At 35.0% G+C, this 23,377-nt stretch overlaps 1 protein-coding gene across 1 annotated transcript in view; it reads right to left on the bottom strand.

The window, feature by feature from the left end:
* Window positions 1–23,377, bottom strand: part of LOC149773087 (uncharacterized) — a 53,597-nt gene that overhangs the window by 25,057 nt on the left and 5,163 nt on the right. The window contains exons 2-5 of the mRNA XM_089946896.1: window positions 22,768–23,127; window positions 13,511–13,665; window positions 7,703–9,557; window positions 2,406–2,538 (exon numbers count right to left, since the gene is read on the bottom strand). Coding sequence (XP_089803022.1) covers window positions 2,406–2,538; window positions 7,703–9,557; window positions 13,511–13,665; window positions 22,768–23,105 — 2,481 coding nt within the window. The 5' untranslated portion in view covers window positions 23,106–23,127. The remainder of the gene's footprint in view (window positions 1–2,405; window positions 2,539–7,702; window positions 9,558–13,510; window positions 13,666–22,767; window positions 23,128–23,377) is intronic.

Genomic DNA, 23,377 nt, shown 5'->3' with positions numbered 1-23,377 from the left:
GACTGTATACTCTGAAGTCAAATGTGAACATAATGTCAGTTAATTATTTCCTGATACTTTCACTCGTCACGAAATCAGCAACAACCCTTTCTGCATCAGTTTTTGATCGGTGAACCTTCTTTGCATATCCTGACTGGTTTAACTCTTGAAAATCACACTCGCAAAATCAGAAAATAACAAGTAGACTATCATACGGCGCTATTTACACACAAAAAATCATGATTTTCTTTCTACATAACTTTTTTAAAAATTTAATGGCAATCAATCTGACCAGCGTTTTCAGTTCAGACATGAGTCACGATTGGCTAGAACACAGAATTAGAATAACAGTAATAATGTACTGATTTGTCTTGAACGTGTACCATGTGCAGGCGAGAGGCATGCATAGAGGCATATTTGGCACATACATACCCACCCCTTTCAGCGTATTGTGTCAAATGTGCACCTGTACCAAAGTAACTTGGCAATATTCGGATTCAAAAGAGTCGATTGCCTCAGCAGCAAGCACAATATCCTGCTCAGACGCCATGTGCTGTGTGTTAGTTTCTGTGTGCTTTGTTTTCAGTTAATTCTTCACTATATTGTGTTAACTGTCTTTTATCCCCCCCCCCATGCTGGGTATCCCTTGTTTGGCTTATCGTTATTTACAGTGACATTTAATATAGCTGTTTCTTTTATAATTTTTTTTATAAATAATTAAAAGTTTCTAGATGCCAAAGCTTGTGTTGCAGTCTCAACTGCATTGTGTGAGCGAGTGTTCAGTTTTGTAAACAGAATTAAAACAAAACAGATTGGTTTTAGACACTTTCACCCTGTGTGATCTGCTACAGCTGTTTGTTAATGGACCGCCAGCCACTGACAAAGGGTACTTCACAGCTCCAGGCAAACACTATGTGGGTGGACATAAGCATGAGCCTTTGAGTGGCTGATTTATAAGCTAGGTAAAATGCTTTTATAAAAATGCAAATATTATGTTTAAAAAAAGTAATAAAACTGAAGTATATATTAATAAAACAAAGATATAAGGTCAGTTTATTTTTGGTTTACCTATTATATATTCAATGTTGACAGTTGTTGTCCTTCCCCCCACTGTTGGCATTCTTTGACAAGCAAGTTGTCACAACAAAATTACTTATGGCTACAATTTTTGAGGGTTGCTGACTAGTTCTGCTAACTTCCCATAATCAAGTTTTGACCTTGTTATTCTGTCTGCAAATGATCATGGCTAGAAAAGTCACACTCATAAACCCCACTTGAATGCCGATACCTGATCAAAAGTTAATCCAATTAAGACAATGGATTCTCAAAGTTTTGTGGACACAAGCAAACTAACCACCAATAAAACACAATTAAAGTTTGTACACATACCTTTGGAAATGGTTACAGTTTGATCGGCAATCAAAACATACGCACATACTTCATAAAAATTTTAATCCACTCAATTTATTCCCTCTTCTTCTATAATAACTTTCAAAGATAATTTCAAACTATCTAATCTTAATTCAATTATTCACATCAAAGCACGGCAACAGTGACCTGTTAGCTCTGTGCAATTCATACTGATTTTACATAGGTGCATAGATCAAATCTGCTATGGGAACAAGCAGTTGGTTTAAAATTATACCAGATGAATAAAGAAGATTGATGCCACGTCATAAGCAGTGTGCATCATACAAATGTAGATTGGAATTAACATCCTTTAAAAATTGGTCACATCTATATTCCAAGTGTCAAAAGCATGAGGGTATGCATCTAACGAGAACCCTGTACTCAAGCACATAAAGTCAATTAGTGTGCATATGGAACAAGCCTGCTGTGCCGACCCTGACCAGTTCAACAAATAATCTAGAATTATACCCAACTTATAGCATTAATAAATAATAATTACATTGACTGGCTATAATTGTACACATGTGGAAAATATCTGCCAGCTAGGCAGATGCCACCAAAATGGTGGAAAATATAAGACAACACAAGAAAGCATGATTGTAAGTACGATCAAAAGAGACTATGGAAGTACCAGAAATACTTAGCAAATGAATATGAATGATGGAAGTATGATCCAGGAATGGCTGTGATGTTGTACACTTTCTACAAGGAATACTCAGAGTGCAAGGGGTACTTTCATGGGTGTAAAATAAAGGATTTATAAATCAATCTTGGTATCATACAATACAAGCTCCCTAAACAGCAGGTTATGTTAGAACAGACAGTTGATTCCTTAGAAGCAAACTGAAGAATAGGATCTTGAAGAAGCTTAAACTTAAACTTTCAGTTTATTGTGAATCTTGAAGGTGAAATAAGGTGCTAATGAAATCTTATATACTACATTCCAATGACATTAATGAAAGATAGAATAAAATCTGCCAATTCATACATTTTACAGTCAATAATGCTGAACTTACCGCAACATTTAGATCTTTCAAACCATACTTTTGACTGGCAATAAGGGTAAACCTGGATGTTCTGTAGAATGTAGCTTCGCCTTCATGGTAAAAATCATTTGTTCTCTTTTGAAAAAATCCATCATAGCCAATTCTGAAATTAGGCAAAATTTGCAGTGAATTTATTCACATGGTATTAATGGATTTAACTGCTTGTACCTAGGGATGGAAAAATTTCTTTCCTGCATCTCAAGACAAGCTAAACAATTTTGATGGACAAGTAAAATTTTCTGACATTTCTACAGAAACTAATACAGAATGTGAGAAACAAAAAAGATTTATGTGTGGTCCACAGAACTGCAAGTGGACATGGTTCAAAAAGAGCTTATTTTTAAGCAGAAGCCAGGCAAATTTCCCAAACGTTTCTCTATAAAAGCAGCTCTTCTAATTTTCTTGCAAACTGAATTCTTTTTTCTTCAATGGAATCTCTTTTCACTGTTTTCTTCATATGCTTTATATGAATGTATTTAATCTCTGATGTCTGAATAATGTCTCATGAATTCTACTGTAATCGTTAGGATATCTTTCTACACAAGCAAACTTTTCACTAAACATAACATGGAATTCACTTGGCATAGCAGATTTTCTTTCATCATATAGCATGACAGTCCCTAGCCTTTAATTTCCTCCTTTAAAAAATCCATAAAAACAACACTTCTCTTCTCTACAATCAAGATCACCATGTTTTTGATTCCGATTCTGAACCATTATTTGTATCCATCTGAACAATGTCATACTTCAAGGACACGAATGTTGTGTATAAAGCACATCAAGTGCATGTATCAAGTTTTCACAGAAATCATTACCAAAATACAAGAGTAAAATGAAACATGGAAAATCTCATTTCTACTTATGTTTCTGGATGTTTAAAAATTATTATTAAAGTGCGAGAATGAAAGACAGAAATCTCCATAGAAACTATACAATTGAGAATCTAACAAAATTTGATTCCAGGCAGGCTGACCAGTTACAGATAATTTTTCAACATTACTGCAACAAATGTGGAAATAGCACAAACAAGAATATCATGCAATCAAAATATCAAGAACTGGCTGGCAGCCATCTTCGCTAGAGAAGGTTCAGAAATGTTGGTATATCTACACAGTGGCACCTCTATGTGATAAGCACACCACTCCTTCGATAACTCACAAACCTGCATATAACGTGGGGTCAGGCATGGATCTCAATTTTTTAAAAGCAGAAAATACAAAAAAGTAATCGATCCCTATTTCTTGAACTTTAAAAAAAAGTACAATCAAAACTGGTAACTGAAACTTTGATATATCGCTCGTTTTATGGTCGAAAACGGTAAATATGACCTGGAAACTTTAAACATTTTGAAATTATCAAATTTTAATAATAAGTCATATAATTGGTTTTCTTTGCAAACGGCATTTTTAGTCCACTGTAATTAAAGATATTCAAGGAAATTTCGATCAATGAAAATGTCACTTACGCCTAGTGTAGGAAGTACATTAATATTTAAATGCCAATTAAATTTGTATTAAGTGGAATTTGTGTTTTAATTCTATCTTTTAGTTTCACTTAAGTGTAATTATCATAATTGCAATCTGTATTAAAACATAAAATGTGTCAATCTACTGTAACAGCTATGTCTGCCTGCAAGCGTTCCTGAGAACTTAAGTGCTGACTGTTGTGATAACTTACTTGTGGAAGCATTTGTTGTATTGTTGCAATGAATTAACAGCTGGCATCATTTGTATTAGGCCCTATCACGCTAAGTATGTCTTTTGAATCAAACAAAGGAGGAATATAAAAAAAGTTAAAAGGCATGCAAATCCTACATACTTAAAATCTTGCGGCCCCAGTCGTATGTCAGGTGAACTCACTTTATAACTGTGAGCAAAGACAGCAAGGCACCCAAGAAAAACGAATACTTTGAACAAATAAGAGCTTGGTTTCAGGTACGGACCATTGTGGGCAAGCGATTTTCTGAACTTGTACTTACAAATATCCTCAAGGGCGATAAGAAGTTTCACTATTAGTGTCACTGAAATCACAGCATCATTATTGTACTAATTGAACAATATGAAAATTGAGTTTCGACATAGGCGATTGATTCATGAAATAAATGTCAGTAGTTTTTGAAAAAAAGGAATCTTATTTGGTGGTATATCAACAGATAGTCTAGTTTCCTGCTACTTTGACTCCTGACTTGCTAGTATACTATTTAATACCACTACGAGAACCAGACTAATCAACAAAACAAAAAGCAGTTATGTAATACACATATTTTTGTGTACATGTGATGGTTGTTGAAACCAGCTGAAAATAAGCGTTATTTATACAGATTAACAAACATCTTTTGAAAAAGTGCCTTATTAATATTTATTATAGATGTGATTATAAAAGGAGGATTCAGTCATTAAACAGCCCAGTCCCCCCCCCCCACCTTTTCTCTATTTTTGGAGGTCTCTCGATAACTCTTGCCCATGCTTATAGTGTGGTCTATGTTTGTGGACCCCGTTGTGTGCGAGTTATCAAGGGCAAGGTGTGCAATAGCAATATCTACTGGATTTCACGTGTTTTTTCCACAAGTATGTAATGCCATCAAACCAATAGTGTGCAACAGCAGTGCACTGTACTTCAGCCAAAAATGCTGGAGGCAACTGACATCAAAAGGATAATTTGCAAGTTTAATATAGAAAATCCAACCACATACCAGAAAGAAGCCATAATAGGTATATTTGAGGGAACAAAGACGAATTGGCAGTGGAAAATTGCTTACTTACAAGTCCATTACAGTTGACTGCACCCATTGTCTTAATCATGAAAGAGCAGTGTTCAAATCTGAACCTGAATTTTATTATTATTGGATATTGCCATGGCATCCAATGAAATGAACAGACCAGAAGCATTTAAGTATCTGATCAATCTGCCAAGGTATAGATAAATTAACATACTGGAACATTGGCTAGTGAAGATGACTGACAACAGAGATTCATAAACCACGATGGGTCTTTATTGTCTTAACAAATTAACCCCTAGTGACGACTTTACGGGGCAGGAGGTAGTAGCCTACTGCCGAGCTATGTAGCATCATGGTCATGAAGATACACTAAAGTGGGTGGTATTATAGAAAGGTAGACAGATGTAGCTCTACAATGATACCAAATAATCTGGAATATCTAGTTGCACTACAAAATACAGATAGAAAAACCTCATTCCTTGGACCAGACTTTTTTAACGCAAAATTTGCATGTGGTCGGAATCCCATCTGGGTCCAGATTTTATACTTTTTGGTCTCAGATCTAAGGCAAACTGGTATGAATTGCAAACAGACAGATAAGCCTTTGCAAAAAGTAGGATAAGATCGGCATTTGGAATAAAGAGTGGTCTCCATACAAAAATAATGGCTCTGTTTAGCAAAAAAAAAAATTAAAAAAAAAAAACTTTTACCCTTCTGCTCATGCGCGAGTCAAATAGCCAACAAAAAATGATGTTTCTAACAGAACTAGGCAGTATGTTATTGAAAGATGACTGGGGATTTGGTGTTTTCGAGTCTATTTAGAAATAGCTTTCAAAATGTGTTTCCTACTCGATTTTCAGGCAAAAACCTACAGGGGTTAATGTGTTAAGAAAAACAACCAAAAAAATAAAGCATTACCAAGATCAATAATGTTATGACTGAGAACCTTGTAATTCTGATTCAAAATTCCCATATTGAGAACTGAAAGCGGAGAGCAAACCCTTGTGTAAATTTGTATTTATTCAGAGCAAGTTTAATATACAAACTTTACATCTAAATGCCTTGTGGATGTCTCAATGGTTTGCCTTACAGTATTGGACATTTGCACCACTTCATACTGTTTACAAATTGTAATATCTGATATAAAACAGTGTTCTCAATAGATTTAAAAACTGAGGAGACAGTTGACCATTGAATCCAAATTTACATGTCAAAATTAAAATCTCAAAAGTCAAAAATGAAATCTCGAGAGTCAACTCTTTTGGACAATCATGAGCCCATAGCTGTGATTCCTTCGTATTGGTGGAAATGTTTAAGATTTCTTGTCTCGTGCTGACTAATGAGAAATACTTGTACAATATTATGTCAAAAACATACAATCTGGTTTTTGTGAATGTTTTTCTTTTTCTAAATGTTAATGTGTGCATATTTTGTCCACAAAACAGACAGAGGATTACACTTTATTATACATGTATTTTCAATTTCTCAACATATTCTATTACGATCTGCTCAAGTCATTTTATATGCAAATATATATCCATACAAGTATGAAGGTTATATATCATTCAGATATCGGATATCACAAAATTATCAGTTTACTTTTCCACTTGTTTATATTTTCTAACAAATTTTGGACATTGCCTCACAGCTCATGACTGTTCAAAAGAATTGACTCTCGAGATTCTGGGGTCAAGGGTCAACTGAATCTTCCGACTGGAAATCTATTGAGAACCCTGTCTCTCAATATAAAAAAAAAATCCAGATTTGCTCCATATGTAAGATTATGCACTTCCTGGACTGAAATGAACAAAAACCAAAGTGAGACACTGAAAGTAGTCATTAAATTGGACCTAAATAAATAATATGCAAATCTACAGAGCAACTTCAACAAGTACTTCTTTATACACGGAGATATTTGCTTTATGCTGAACATGCAATTGGGATAAGATAAAATTAGTATGGAATTGTCAAGTGGGGGTGGGGGTGGATTCAAATTAAATAAACATCAAACCTCTGGTACCTGATTAGGCACAGTTAATATGTATTGTACATTTTTTGGCAGTGAATCTTTGTGCCAGTACTGCAGTTCCTCTATAAGATGTAATGGTTGATACAAATGGCAAGAAACTAATGTAAACAACATCTTACAAAAGTTACTTTTAATCAATGGCAATGAATAGTTACAACTTGCTTGCATCTATTCCTTTTGTGTATTGATACATATAGACTCAAGGGCTGTGTATCACAATATGTATCAATATGTTGCAAAGGTGTCATCACTTCATCATGAAAAATTCCGCACATTCTGTCAAGAATGCATGTTTAAGGATGACGAACCAACACTGTAAACAACGACCACAATGATAAAAGGTGCCAGAAACATTCTCCACCTGAAAGGTAGAAAATTTGCACAAGGAGACAGTTAAAGAAATAATCAAACAAATTCTAATACTGTGAATAATTTGGAAACAAAACTCCTTAAACAAATAAATGAAGTGCAGCTAAAATGTGAAAGAAATTACTACATGAAAGTATAAACAATACTTACGAATTCAACCTAGGGTAAAGCTTGTCATTGAAGAATTCTGGTGAAACTTCTTGTAAACATATTATATCACCATCCAAATAATGTAATTCATCCAACAGTCTATTTAAACGATGCTCTGGCTGAAGGTATTTTGGATCTGTGAAACCATAATCATTCCTTTTTAGGTGGCAATCTGCCAACACATTGTAACTAACCAATGAAAACTGTTTTTCAGGATCTGCATTTTCACTCTGAAAATGTGACGAGGGCACAAATACTCTTTTTAATACAGGATCTAGTGTCTCTATCTGGCTGCTCTGTTGCAGATCTTTGAAACCCTGGGATTGGTCATCATTTGATACAGACTTATTGACATTTGTAGCTGCCTGGTCAGTAGATAAAGTGTGTGCTTTGGGTAAGCTATCCAAAACTTCTTGACTGTCAGATGAAGGAATATTTGACATGTCAACAATTTCAAAATCTTTTTCAGCAGGTTCCTCACTGGAAACAACTTCCTCCTCAGCTGAAGGCTGTTCTCCATTTTGCTGATTGACGACTTCTTTAGGAACGGGTTCCTCCACATCCATTGATACCCTAAGCTTTTTTGGTGACAAAGATTCTTCTGCATCTTCCCCAAGTTCTTCCCATTTTCTCTTTCTCCGAGGGGACACCAAACCTGGTTCTGAAGCTCCTCCATTGGTGTTGGCTTCCAAGATGGACGAAGCAGGAATATCTGCTTCAAATGGAGCCGTTTCCTCAACTGCAGAAATCTCTTCCACCATTTCTACATCCGTTACAGTGGTAACTTCGTCATCTATAACCTCAGTAGGAATTTCTTGAACACAAATATCATCTTGAGGAATTTCTTCCACATCTTCATCTTCTATTTCTTGTGCCTCATCACTAACTTCAACTGCTTCAGGAGGCTCTTCAACAACTGCATCTGTATTTTCATCTTCTACTATTACTGGAGATTCCTCCTCTGCAACCTCCTTTTCTACCTGAGCTTCTGCTTTGTCTGGTTCTTCCTCTACTATAGGAACTGTTGCTTTATCTTTTGCAATCTCTACTACAGGAACTGTTGCTTTATCTTTCGCAATCTGGTGATCTTCCATCTGTTTAGCTTCAAATTCTTCTGTTGCCTCTTCAACCTCCTCTACCTCTTTTTCTTTCTCTATATCTAATTCTTCATCCTTTTGTACCTCATCTACATCTGCTTCATCATCCTTATCTTTCTCTACTTCTGCTTCTTCAATCTTTTCTTCCTCATCAACCTCTGCTTCTTCCAACTTTTCCTCCTGCTCTATATCTGCTTCAACTTTTTCTTCCCCCTCTACCTCTGCCCCTTGTTGTCCTTCACCCTTTTCTGAAACTTCCCCTTTTACAGGTGGTTTTTCTTTTGCTTCTGTCTCTTCTATTTTTTCTTTTACCTCCTCCTTTGCCTGTACTCCTTCTGTAACAGGTCCCTCTTCCATCTTCTCTCCAGTATCTTCGGTTGTTTCTGCAACTGTGCACTTAACTTTACTGGCACTCTTTTCTTCCGATGAGACCTCATCTTTTGGTGAAGATTTACCATCTTTCCTTGAATCCATCTTTTCAACAACAACAGAAACACCAGGCATGCTCTCACTGCCTTGAGCCGCATCATTTCCTTGCCCCCTTGAAGTTGATCGCTTTGAAGTTGATGTTTTAGTCTCCGACTTTGGAGTGGTTGTTTTCGAAGCAGATTTCTGAGGAGTCTTCTTTACTGGTGCTGCCTTTTGTTTTGATACTACTGTCTTACCTTTAGACAGACTTCTTTCTCGAGATTTAGACTGACTTTTTGCTGGTACTTTTTTTGCTGCCTCAGTTTTTCCTTTTCCTTTAGGTGTATCACCTGAAAATTTAAAGAAGATAATAACTATCATATATAAAAAATTTACTGCAACGTAAAGATGTACAAATGACGGTGTATAGTTTGAATGATATATACATAACCATTAAAATTTACACAAGTTAAAAATTAGGCTGAAGTTTCACCTGCAGTATTTAAACTTCTTAAAAAACTAACCCCCGAGATATTTATGTCTCTTGGATTTCATGATTTCATTCAGCCTGCTAAGAAATCCTTCTGATTCTAAACATATGGTTCCCTTTTTTTTTCTTGTCTCAGGATAATGACTTAGTATCCAACAGCTCTCCAAACTGGTCACCCTCTGGCAACCTACACAAACATAATTTGGCAACTAGAAAATGATATTCTAATTACAAGAATATGCCAGATTTTCCTCTAAAAACATCAACCTGATTCTCCGCATAATCGATTTTTGTCTGCAAGACTGCCAGTTCCTACATCAGGCTGTCATCTGTACATGTGACTAGTTTGGCAAATATGTAAGTGACCAGTCTAGTCTAATACATAATCCGTGCACTAAACAGCTAATGCTACGGATTCAGCAAACATTTAGTGCAATATGGAAAATGAAACTAACATGAAAATTACTGTAAAAGAGCCATAAATGCAGACAAAGTTAAGGCTTTATTAATGTAAGCAATCAACAAAGGTTATGGACCATAACCATTTCATCACTAAGTAAATTTGGGGTCATAGAGTCCTCAATACTAAGTAACTTTGGAGTTGTAAAGCAAAATGACTTGTGGATTTTGAAATAACATAGATTTGCCACTTTTAAAGAGTTCTGGCTGGGCTAGGTGTCAAAATCAAATACTATGACTAATTGACTAAAATGTGCATATCTATTACAACTGTTAAAATACAGGTGCAAACAGGTAAAATACAAGTAATTATCTATTTACTCCTTAGAAAACTTAGAAAGTTCCCAAAACTTGTTCAATTGACCCTAGATGTACTCATGAATAATTCCAGCAGCAACACGTTTTTCTTTCAGGTATATGACAGGTAGAAATTAAAATTCCATAAAATGCATTGATTTCATCCAAGGTGAGATCGGTCCACACACCTGTATCACCTCTGGCATGTTTGATTGTTGCATTCAAATTCGTTAGACGGACAATGTTTCCAAAACCTTAATCTGAATAGAATATTTGAAAATTTTCCAAAGCTCTCCTGGAGCCATCTAACATTCGGGTGGGTCCAACTCTCTCAGAAAACTGAAACAAATCTCTTTGGTTTTCCAACTTTGCCCAAACAAAATTATGCAGAGCGTACATTTCCTCTGGTTCAAGTCCTCTTCATCATCATTAGTCCATTGCCTCCTCTCATTTTCATCCAACTTTACTAGGTCAAAATTGGTCAAATCCTCTGATAATTCAAACACACTTCACTGACTTTCTTCGAACTCTGCCATTTTGTATACAAATTTCACCATTCGGAAAACTCGTTAAAAGTGCCTACTTTGTTCGATATTTCTAGTTGTGTACAAGGTAAACTCGCGAGATAATCCAAATATAATATCTACAAGTAGGAAGTTATTAGAAGTATCCCTTAATTTATATAGTCGGGTACTATAATGTTAGAGAGGAACACTGCACCAGACAGGTAAAGTGGTCCATAGTGAAGAAAGGGTTAATCATTAAGTGACAGTCTAACTTGTCCTAATGCTTACCTTTTATACAGCAGTTACCTAGTCTCAACACCCATTATTATCAATGCCAATCTCCTGTGTACATGGTGTGTATATAATAGACACCTACTTTCTGCAGCTAAGACTTTTCTAACCAAATGACAGCTTCTCTCTGCTTTAAGTGATCAAAGAAGTGTATCTGTAGTGACCAACCAGTGTATACTTCGTGCAGAAAACATTTTTATCGAGTCTCAGATTCGGCCAATGTGGGTATGTGAGAAAGCCTGCCAGTAGCTTCTCGAAGGTCGGTGGTTCTTTTGGGTTTTTTCCCCCAGGTTCTTTCTTCACCATTAATACTGGCCGCTATGTGTAGCCTATTGTGTGCTGAAAAATGGCGTTAAACCCCACCACAACAACAAAAAAGTTTTAGAACCAAAAGTGTACAACATATGTCCCATATGCAGCCTATACAAAAGTCTTGTGCTGCACAGGTCCTTAATTTACATATGTGTATTTATGCTTTTATTATAGACACAAAGTGTTCAGTGTGCCCACTTGGTTCCACTCAAGCTCGAATCTGGTCTATGCAAATATTCGAGTTGTGTACTGCTGGTTTAGATAAAAGTATATCATATAAACCAATATGCAAACATGTCTTATCTTGCTTGGTCTCGCTATGCTCAAGGGACATTTTCAGTGTATCTCGAACAAGTAAATATGTCGAAAGGGAGGCAGGTTTTATTATTAGGTAAGAGGGTCAAAGCCCTTCATTTGTTGGATAGTGGGAAAAGCAGTCAAGTAATTGCAGATTAAATTGAAGTGGCATTTTGAGCCAGCGTGTCCCATATAGTTTAAAATCATTTGCCATTTAATTAAAGCTACCTCTGCGGAAAAAATGTTATCTTTGTCAAAAGATAAAAGTTACACATGCATTGAATTTCATTAGTGTCATGCAACAGTATTTTAAAACCTGTATATGAAGGCTGGTAAAGTATTACAAAGAATAACCATTTCACATTAATCACAGATCTCTCCAAGATGACCATCTTATTATTTCAGCGGACAGTAAATGTAACCCACTCACTTATGTTAATGACTTTTGGAACTAACAGAGAAATCTGGTAACCTTACATCAACAATGACACGTCCACATTTGTATTCTTTAAGGCTGATTGAACTGTTAGTTGAACATCACAGAAATACTGAAAGCAATATATTTTCAAATACATTTATAAAATGCATCCTAATGTGGCTCCATATTCATTCAGTATTCACAATGTTATTATTTCATGTCTGCGTTTTACTGCTTTAAAACTGCATTTATTTCATGTGCATTCATTCTTCATTTGTTTCTGTTAAAGCAAAAATACCCTGCCACAATTTAATAAAATTAAACTTTTAGAAATCAACATGAATATGCTTGTATGATACTATAAACATGAACCGATAGTTTTGACTAACAAGTACAAGATAATTACAGGCTGACATATAAAGTGAAAGACCTGCTACATTATGCACCAAAAAAAGAGAGAAGAAAGTGTTTCCAGTCGGACGACAATCCCGGTTTTTCGTTATTGACCCAAGCAAAATTTCCCCCAGATTACAAATTTCTTGAAACTGATTTGTGCATCTAACTGACCTGGTTTAGTCCAATAATTCAAGTGCTTAGTGCACTATATATATTAATCATTAAAATAAATAGCGTTTAAAAAAACCAACCTACCTACTCTAATGTTAAAAGCAGTAAAAATGAAAAGATTTTTGGGTGGTCTTATTTTCAAAGCTGAATGACTCATTGTTTTACGGGTTTCCTATAACTCCAAAATAAGGCAATGTATCCTTGAGGTGCAAGATTTATAGCTAAATATCCCCTTGGTGACAGAGTTAGTTGTTAGGCTGAGTAAATGAAACAAACCTTGGTGGCACAACTGAGGCTAAAATTAAAACCTGGGAGTTTCTGATGCCCAAATGATGTTAAGGAAAACACTGCAAGGTTTGAATGACCACTTATGAGGCTCTCTGTGATGTTCTTCATTCTTGTACCGAAGTCTTCAAAATATGAATCAGTCAGCATAATTCTTATTAATCTTTGCCTCATATTGCAAGTTTTAAAATGACAGTGAACTGCACCCCATAAAATTTCCATGGTGACTATACTGTAGGATAAACCCATTTTGCACTGGAGAAGGAAAGAGATGAATAAATCAACACACTCTGACTACTTACCCCTCTCCCCATCAAACTCACCCAATTAAATACACATGTAAACTGAAACACATATATTCATTAATATTTGATATTCTACCTTGTCTGCTTTGACTCCTGCTCTTTGCTGGTGTTAGCTTTTTAGCTGAAGTAACTTTCTTTGCTGGTGTAGTTGATTTTTTTGCTGGTGTAGTTGACTTCTTGTTGCTCTTGGATGGTTCTACTTTGGTTATTGATCGACCACGACTGGTTGCTCTATAAATACAAGAATACCTGGTAATCTGACTTGATAAATAAGCGTGAGGCTAAATGTTTGTGATCTGACAGCAAATCATTAACAAGGTTGAAATGTGAAAGTATTTCAAGGAAGTGCTTGAAAGACATTGTTCAGCATCACTGATCCGAAGCAAAAGAGAAAGCACTCTAAAACATGAGGCATAAGGTCAGTCTGATATTGCTCACCTGTTTACAGGACTCAACAGCTGACAATTTCACCACAGATAAATGCAATATTGCAAGAACACAACTGATGTAACCTATCATACTAATTTTACCCATTTTACTATATATCCTGATCAGGGGTCAAGCTAGACTTGAATTTTAGGAAGTGACTTCCTCCTTTTGGGCAGAACAAGAAGTCAGCACAACTGGGAGAAGTGGAAGCGAAGTAAGTGTGTTGTGATGTGATATGGATTTTTAACATAGCTTTAACAATTTTTCAGTCATAACGCTATCATGTCTGCAATGTGGCAGTTTATAGTCATGTTTAGTACTGGGACAGCATGCTCCAGACATGTAGCATGATGTCCCACCCAGTCACATTATCCTGACCCCAGGCCGACCAGTCCTAACACTAACCTCTTAATGCTGAGTGCCAAGCGAGGCAGCTGTTAGTACCATTTTTCTAAGTCTTTGGTATGATTCGGTTGTGGACCGAACCCAAGAACTCTTGCATCTGAGGCAGACGTACTAACCACTAGGCCACCGTCGCGGTTGGAAGCAAAGTAAGAAACAGTAATATATATATATATATATATATATACACACACACACACACACACACATTCTGTTAAATCAACATTTTACAGAATCACAAGGACCCCACACATTTGAATTTTATACGGTCCTTACCAGATGTTAAAGGGTCCCAGTTTATAGTTTCTACAATAAGCTGTGTGTCAGAGAGGGAGAGGTCAAGGTCTCACTAGAACAATGGCTTGGAGAAGTAATGTTCTTTTTTGTCTTGGGGATGAAAAATGACATGCTTGTACCAATCATCAGGATCCTCTTACATTTTAATTTTAATAAACAGACAATGAATCATCAAAAAATGGAGCACAGTGAAAATGACCAAAGTTGTGGAAAGAATATTTGTTTTATTTTAAAATTTATATTGTAAATTGGTTTTCTAATAGTATTTGTTGCATAAAATGCTAACTGACTGATAAAGAAACCATAGCCAACCAGGTGTAAAGTATGTTGTCAATGGATAGTGTATCAATGTACATCAATTTTTTTTATTTTCTCCAGATAATTCTAGTCACTTGGTGACAACTATTATATAAAAATCCAAGATTTAACATGATAGCATTTTTAGCCCAAGAAGCTGCTTAAGAAAACGCATTTTAATTTTTATCTTTGTCATGTATTTTCTTTATGAAAACAAGAGTTATTAATAGATTTCAAAATCGAGGTAACTTGACTTTTGATGGCATATCCTCAAGTCAGAATGCAAATCACCGTAGTCTAAACTCAAATCTCTGTAAACATTAGTTTTTGACAGTCATGAGCTCACAGTTGGGATTGTGCATTATTCATGGTATAACGGTACCAACTGCGCAAGTCCAGGTGGGCGGAGCTTAAGGTGTATGGAACATTGCATTTAGAATTAAAGAACAACACTAGCTGTGATTGGTGCATTATGTAAGAGTTGTACTTTCTGTTTGGCTTAAAAAAATGTTGAGCCTCTTGGCAACATGTGAGTTTGTGTTAATTTCTATCTAGATCATATTTTGTATTTTTTATGATTTTTTTAAAATATGGTACACATGGCTGAAAATGTGCTTGTTGTGACTAGATAACTCGTACCCCTGTCTAGTTCCAGTAGAGTTATCTCTCTTAAATGCAATGGAGTACCTGGTTATGTCGTTGTCAAATTGACAATCTAGCATTGTTCTATATGACAGTGTGTGACATGCATGCCCAAGTAGGACACAAAGTATATTTATTTCACAAAACATTAGCATTGAGGTATATGGAAAAACAATTGGTACCGTGATACCTAAAGGAAAGAATAGCCTCAGTGTATCCATAGAAACGCATACATGTGGGCGGATTTATGAACTATACTAGTTTGATGTAGGAAAACAAATGTGTGCTGAACAGTTCTGGTCAAATATTGAAAGTTCTTTAAGAATAAAATGTATGAAATCTTCAGAAAATAGCACAAGTTGGCTTTGGATGGGGACTTTTGATAACTATAGCTATCATAGATATAGACTTGTGTTACCTGATGCCTTTATGTATGTGCTGTTACCTCCTAGATTGGAATGCATGCAACAAAATAAGTTATGGAAACATAATATAGTTGATTTTGGCCAAATATTGGCTATTTTACCTGCAAAAGATGAAAAATCTTGTGTAAAAAAAAACAGCTATCTTGTTCTTGTAAGGCATGCCATAAACCAGGATAGAGAACACTCTAAGTACACTTGTAGAGAGATCACTTGTACCATGTGGGATGTTCTGGCATGAGTAATTTTTAGGTAATTTATTAAGGATATGGTATTCCTTCCCACTTTGATTTGAATTGTCCTGCTCTAGTTGTCCTTTTTTTTTTTTTTACACTTTCCTGCTTTGAAATTGTTCATGTAGTTAGTTCAGTTCTCTTGCATTCCCTTTTGTTGAAGTAGCAGTGAATACCAAAAAACAAGAACAGTTTCTTTAAGTCAGCATTTCCCATTGGCACTTGTATAAGCCCAATTATAATCTACTACTGACTTTCAATTAATCCTATTTCTTTCTGTCAAGCTGCTCTTGTGGAATTTCCATGTTTGGTCCAACATTATAGAATGATAACCATTTTAGTCACACAGTGTGTATTCATTCCATTCAAATCCACACTGTTCTTGAAACTTTGCATCCCATTGCAAGAATCCAAATTGGCACGAGATGATATCTGCATGGTTATGGAAGGCTGCACTCTACATGCCGGCATTGTAGAAAATATGAACTATGTGATATGAAAGAGCTGTGTCATCTTAGAAATTAAAATTACATGACTCTTGAGGTCTCCACTAAATATAGGAATTCTAAATGTTAGGTTCTCACTTTATCAGTAATGTATTTTGAGATAATTTAATTGCAATGAAGTTAATACATGTTGTTGATGAACTCATCTATATTACATGGATACTGTATTAGAGGTTACCACACCTTATGTATATCAGTCAGTTATCTCCCTTACACCAGTCATAACATTTCAAGGAAATAAAATCTCACATTTTGAGTGACTGGTTATGAAAATAAAGAGAAGATTTGTGAAGTATTATATTAGCCCTCAATCTTGATGCAAATGTAAGTATAAGCAATTTAATAATTTCTCACAGTAAAGTTTACAAGTTTAAAAACTGATAAGGTATGTTCTGCTTGGATCTGAGATAAGTTTATCTTATGCCAATTATTATTAAATTCTTATGTAGAAGAAATATACTTTATATGTATCTATATTATCTAAATTATTCACCCTTTTATATTTGATGGAAATGAACACAACTTCACTTGAAATTTGGGTACCTGTAAGGGATGTTATAGCACAGTTGCATTTGGGCTGTCCTTGGACCTGTTGGGCCCTGCCCCATATATTTGTCCAAGGTAAGGTCAAACTTTCACTTCTCATTTCTCGCATTGCTGATTTTGCCTCCTTTAATTCCTTTATCATAAACTACCTCTCCCTTTTAGATAAACACTTTCCTCCTGTTTTTAACTCCATTTGATGTGCTATACTTAGTGTTTATATTTGGCATTTTTCTGTATTTTGTTCCCCTAATTTCACCCCCCAATCCAACATAACCACTTATAAGCTGTGATTTACTATATTTGGTGACTGGTTGGCTTATTGAAACAATTTTATTCACATTACAAAGGAGGAAAGCTTACTATTTGTGTTACAAAGAGGATGGGTAGGTGGACCTTTGTGTGAGGACTGGTGGTTAGTGACGTCTTGTATCTGCAGATAGTGTAAAGTGGTCAAAGCTTATACTTCATAATAAGATTGGGTCATGTCCACCGGTCTCTGATGTTAAGTTCTGCACCTACCAAACAAATATAAATTCCTTTCTTTTAGGTGAATTGTACATTTTGAAGTAGGACAGGTACATACTATTTGGTACATTGACATTTGACCTAGTTATTACATAATATGACATTATGTGATTTATCCCATATCACCTATGTGAAGTTCAATAAGTGCTGATATGAATAAGATACAACTCATAGTTGAAAGAATTCATTTTATTTCAAAAGATGATTTTGATGGTGAAGCAAAAGTATGAAAACAATAGTTCAAACAGCTCAATGACATTTCTATACACATTCATATAAGACATAGGCTAGTACCTCATCAAATTGTTTTTCACAAGTAAGACTAAGTATATTTGTTATTTATACAGTCCCGAACTATTTCACAGATTATTGGAAAAATTAAGGTTTGCTATAGGTATAACGGTACCAATTGCGCAAGTCCAGGTGGGCGGAGCTTAAGGTGTATGGAACATTGCATTTAGAATTAAAGAACAACACTAGCTGTGATTGGTGCATTATGTAAGAGTTGTACTTTCTGTTTGGCTTAAAAAAATGTTGAGCCTCTTGGCAACATGTGAGTTTGTGTTAATTTCTATCTAGATCATATTTTGTATTTTTTATGATTTTTTTAAAATATGGTACACATGGCTGAAAATGTGCTTGTTGTGACTAGATAACTCGTACCCCTGTCTAGTTCCAGTAGAGTTATCTCTCTTAAATGCAATGGAGTACCTGGTTATGTCGTTGTCAAATTGACAATCTAGCATTGTTCTATATGAGTGTGTGACATGCATGCCCAAGTAGGACAGAAAGTATATTTATTTCACAAAACATTAGCATTGAGGTATATGGAAAAACAATTGGTACCGTGATACCTCATGGAGCAGATGGTCAAGATTTCTCAACTTCAGTTAAATCAAGAGACTCGCATGATCATTTATGATTTCAGTACAAGTTTGGCTTTAGACTTTTATCGATATTGTTGTTCAATCTCTAGTAATTTCAAAGGATGAAATAAATCAATGAGAGTAATGTCATAAATTCTTAATGAAAAATATATCAACCGAAACACTAAAAACATTGTGCCGATTGAGGCAAATTAATTGACCAAAAAATCAAGTCTGTCCATTTACCTTTGACAACTGGTTTCATTAATCCCACATATTTTCCACTTTCTTTTAATTAATCATATTTGATTTCCTCTACATCCACCATCAATGATAACTGCAAAACAATCTGACATTGCAGACCTATGTGTGTGTTGTCAGTGACCCGATAGTGCCACAGATTTCAGATTGATTTTACCAAAGTTTAAATGATGGAGTGTAAACTGTAGTCTGGAAAATGTTAATCACGGGTGCATTTGGTAACTTTTTTTAATGGACAGTGTGTGCTTAGCAAGAAATTATGCTGTGGGCAAATCAATGTGTTATATTCTTTGCAACTTTTCCAGTGTTTGTCATTACCATCGTTTGTCTTTCCAGTTCAGACACCAAGGGGATTTTTGGATTCCAGAATTTTTAAAAACTGCAATATCACTTTCATTTAAACTACATAATTTCAGACCAAACAATAATTTTTAAAATCATTATGATCATACTTTAAATTTCATATAGTCAGATATATTTTTTAAATGGCCAGCAGTTCCTTATCCAGTGACCATTCATTTGTGCACTCAAGATATATTATTGAAACAACACCAACTTGGTGTGAAAACCATGTATTATTTTATGAAAAAAGGACAGTGCCATGCCTTTTAAATTAAAAAGAAGCTCGTGGTACAGAGATAAGTTTGTGAAAAATATATTATGTTTCCAATTATGTTTCTCTTTACACAAGCAGGACAAAACTTTAAGATAGCCTGATGTACAGCCTCTACCACCCTTTCAGATCAGACTGATCCTCTATTTTAAGTAAAGGTTCATCAGGCTAGTCACATAAGGAAAAACACTATGAAAACTTAATCATGCTGATGAAATGCAGAAATTTATTTTCAAGTTGTTGAAAGGCTATTAAATTGTTAACATTTATCCACATGAACGAGCTTTACCTTTTTATGCAGATTATCTACCCATCACACTTGTATCAAAAACTATGAACTTCGTGTACAAAGCAGAGCATGCAACTTCGAATGGGGAACAGATAATATTCTATAATTAGTACTCACTTGGCTTTAACATACATGATTCTAAAAACAGTTGGACACATTACATTTTTAAGGTCATCTACTGCACATACTTTTATAGTTGAAATCTATTGCCTTTTCAAAATTAATAATAAAAAAACAGTATTATCATATGCTCTATCCATGCATTACAGAAACCAGTCAACTGGGTACCGGAACCATATATGACTTGGTAAAGGTTCAATGCTAAGGCCAAGCAAGCATGTTTCTTTCAGGTTTCACTGGCTTTAAAATTAGGGTAGGCAGATCATTTATAATTTTGTTGCAAACATTATATGTATATAATGTGATTTTTTAAAGTTTTTTTAAAATTCTTCTATGGGTAAAAAGTGCTATGGCTGGCAATAAGAAATGATGATTGTCGGCTGACAGGAAATATATATTTTATCACCTAACATGTATATGCAACAAAACTAAATTTAGTAATCTGGAGAGTTTAGGCCAAACGTGGGATGTTTCTGATGGATTACAAGTAATAAAGGAATCAAATGTGGTCCATGATGGCTTTCAGGTCTTTGATTAAAAACCGAATGACCTTAGGTGGAGGCGACATCAAAAGGAAAGATGTCCCTTAACTATTTTGGAAGAAATCTATAATTATTTTGACATTTTTGGTCTTGTTTTATTGCTACTGCATTATTCAAGACTAGGGCTGTCAAAAACCATGGAAAACTTCACCCAGGTACCCGTTGCACCATTTAATGGGTAACCAGTTACCCGTTAGAACATTAAAGACATATACAACCTAGTTACCCCACTGTCATATTTCTATCAACCAGGATTGTTGTAGGGTGACAAAACGAATGGACTATTTACATCATTTTACACATTGTTTACCACACTTTATCCACTATTTCGCATTCTCTTTTTCACATTTTACCAATTCGCACTTTCACATTACCCACATCCAATGGGAGACAATTTGTTTTCCTGTTGTACTTCAAATTTCTATTATAAATTGTGCTATAATATTTTGTTTGATTTGTCAATAATAATGAATTAATATTACAATGTCGTTTCACTTATTAATAAACTTCCAACGACTTCCAGTGTGTTTTGTTATTTATTACTCATGGCGAACAGCTGTGAAAGTCAACTTTCGGTTGAGATCTTGAATATTAAAGAAGGTTCACATTTAAGTAAGTAAGCAAAACATTACAATATCAAAATTTCAAACTAGAATAAAATAACGTTTTTGAAAGTTTTTATGAACTAAAAAAGGAATTAGCTAAGAAACAATTTATCAAAGCTAAATAATACCAGTCTGTCCTAGAGTACAAGTACTTGATCATTGTCCCCCGCAAAATTTCCAATTTATGCTAATAAAAACACCAACATATCGACTGTATCTGGCGAAAGCGATGCATGTATTTATAATAAGATCAAAAGTGTAAGGAGAAACTGCATGAAGTAAGATGCACTAAGACGATAATGAACAGCAACTCTGATCTAATCAGTAGAAAGGACATTAATAGAGAAATCAGACATGTCTGACATTTAAGAGTGGAAGAAACTGTTTTACCTGAAATAACTTCAAATCTGAACACACAAGTCAGTTTAATATGACTTGGTTATTTCTTTTCAAATTTTGATGTACAGCAGTTGTAACATTGTGTGACAAAAAATATGACAATTTCAGGCAAAGAGAAAGTTGCAAATAATGGCTTTCGACTCTTTTTAATGTCACCAGCCATAAGTCTGTGTCTGATAATAGCACTCACAAGTGAAGCCAACATTAAGATCAGATTACAATAATGAAGTTTATTTATCACAATAATGTTTCAATACAAAAATGGGCTGGGGGAGGAACTCGATCACACGCGGTTATTTTTTTTTTTAAATTCGCGATTTGGAGCCAATCCAAATTCACAAAAAAATCAGGACCCCAAAAAATAACATTGAAACCTCACATGCTAAAATGTTTATATCAATAATTTAAGTGTCCCACAGAGAAAACAAAACAAAAACACTGGTGCAGATAACAAAATTAAGAGTGCTAAAACTGCTAGAGCAAGTAACATTATATTTTTTAACCTCTTCAAATGCAGTATGTAGTATCTAATGTTTTTCTTTGCCCTTAAGATTGTGTGCTAGAAGGCAAAGAGACACATGTTACCAGGCCTTGGGATCCCACATGCAACGCTTCTTCCAAAAATGTAATTATACATATGTGTACAAAACTAGTAAATATAGAGTAGATGATGCAAGGCAACACACGGCAATCATAAAAAGTGATGTTCATTCCATTCTATAATCATGGAAAAAAAATAAATAAAAAAAAAAAAAAAAAAAAAAAAAAAAAAACCAAGCTAAACTTGATCAACAGCAGAAACAAAAAGAACCTAACTTTACTGGGGAAACTATTATATCAGCATACAACACAAATGTAATATAGCCAGTAAATTTTCTACTAAGAGATGATGCATATAATGCATAAATTTATTGATAAATTTTACTGCTTTCTTTTACAAGTTGCCCCGTCAACTTGTCTTCTGAGGATGCTGACCAAATGATATAACTACACCCCACCTCCCCATTGAGAAAGGTATAAATGTTTAGTGAATTGTTAATTTTTCTGCCCTGAAAGAGAGAATATGAAAGGGGAAGGTACACAAATCTTCTCAATAATCCAGCACACCACCACCTTAGTCCAGCACCAAAAAGGCAAGCTCATGACATGTACTTGTATACTACTAAAAGTTTTAATTTTTTTTGAAATTTCGATGAAAACTTTATGAGAAATTACATGGAATTAACCCTGCATGAATACAAATCATGATTAAAAAAACGTTAAGATACACAGGATCAATGCATTATACAGCTATAATAAGGGCTATCAGTGCATATAATGGATTTTTAAGTAAAACTACCTGCTCTTGGGGACAGGACTGGGTGAAGCAATTCGTCCTTTTTTGGCTGGCGTAGATTCTTTCTGAGCACTTTTTGCTGGTGTTCCTACAGAACTCTTCCTCTTTGATGTCGATCTTGTGGCACCAGCTGAGGAAACAGGTGTTAACTGCTTGCCTTTAGAGGCGCTTCGACTTTCTGAAGCAGAACGGACAGGGCTCTTGGCAGGTGTTGCCACCTTCTTGCCTGCAGGTACAACATCCTTCTTGTGAGTTTGGGTCTTTCCACCTTTGGGTGTTGTGCCCTTCTTTCTCTCAGCTGCTGGGGATTTGGACAAACTTGCCCTTGTTATGCGTGGCATTGTGGACTTTTGTCAATTATTACTGAAAGGAAAAGGTTCATGATATTAAACAGAACTTAAATTTGATTTCCTTATCACATTTTTTTTCCAGGATGTACATGTGTGTGATTCTTACCATGTTCTTTATTGTGCTGAAAAATCAACTAAATAAATCAGCTGCACCTCGCTTTTTCCAGCAATGCCATTGTTTCCTTGTTAAATCCATCTCTACTGATGCATAACTTATTAAAGTATATAAACAAATGCTTAGTTTACAAAAATCAAAATATCTA

Source organism: Sinohyriopsis cumingii, unplaced genomic scaffold, assembly GCF_028554795.1.
Source record: "Sinohyriopsis cumingii isolate HCF-2022 unplaced genomic scaffold, ASM2855479v2 utg000913l, whole genome shotgun sequence".
NCBI lineage: Eukaryota > Metazoa > Mollusca > Bivalvia > Unionida > Unionidae > Sinohyriopsis > Sinohyriopsis cumingii.
Note: the sequence above shows the minus strand (reverse complement) of the source record. Positions and strands in the feature narration are given on the sequence as shown.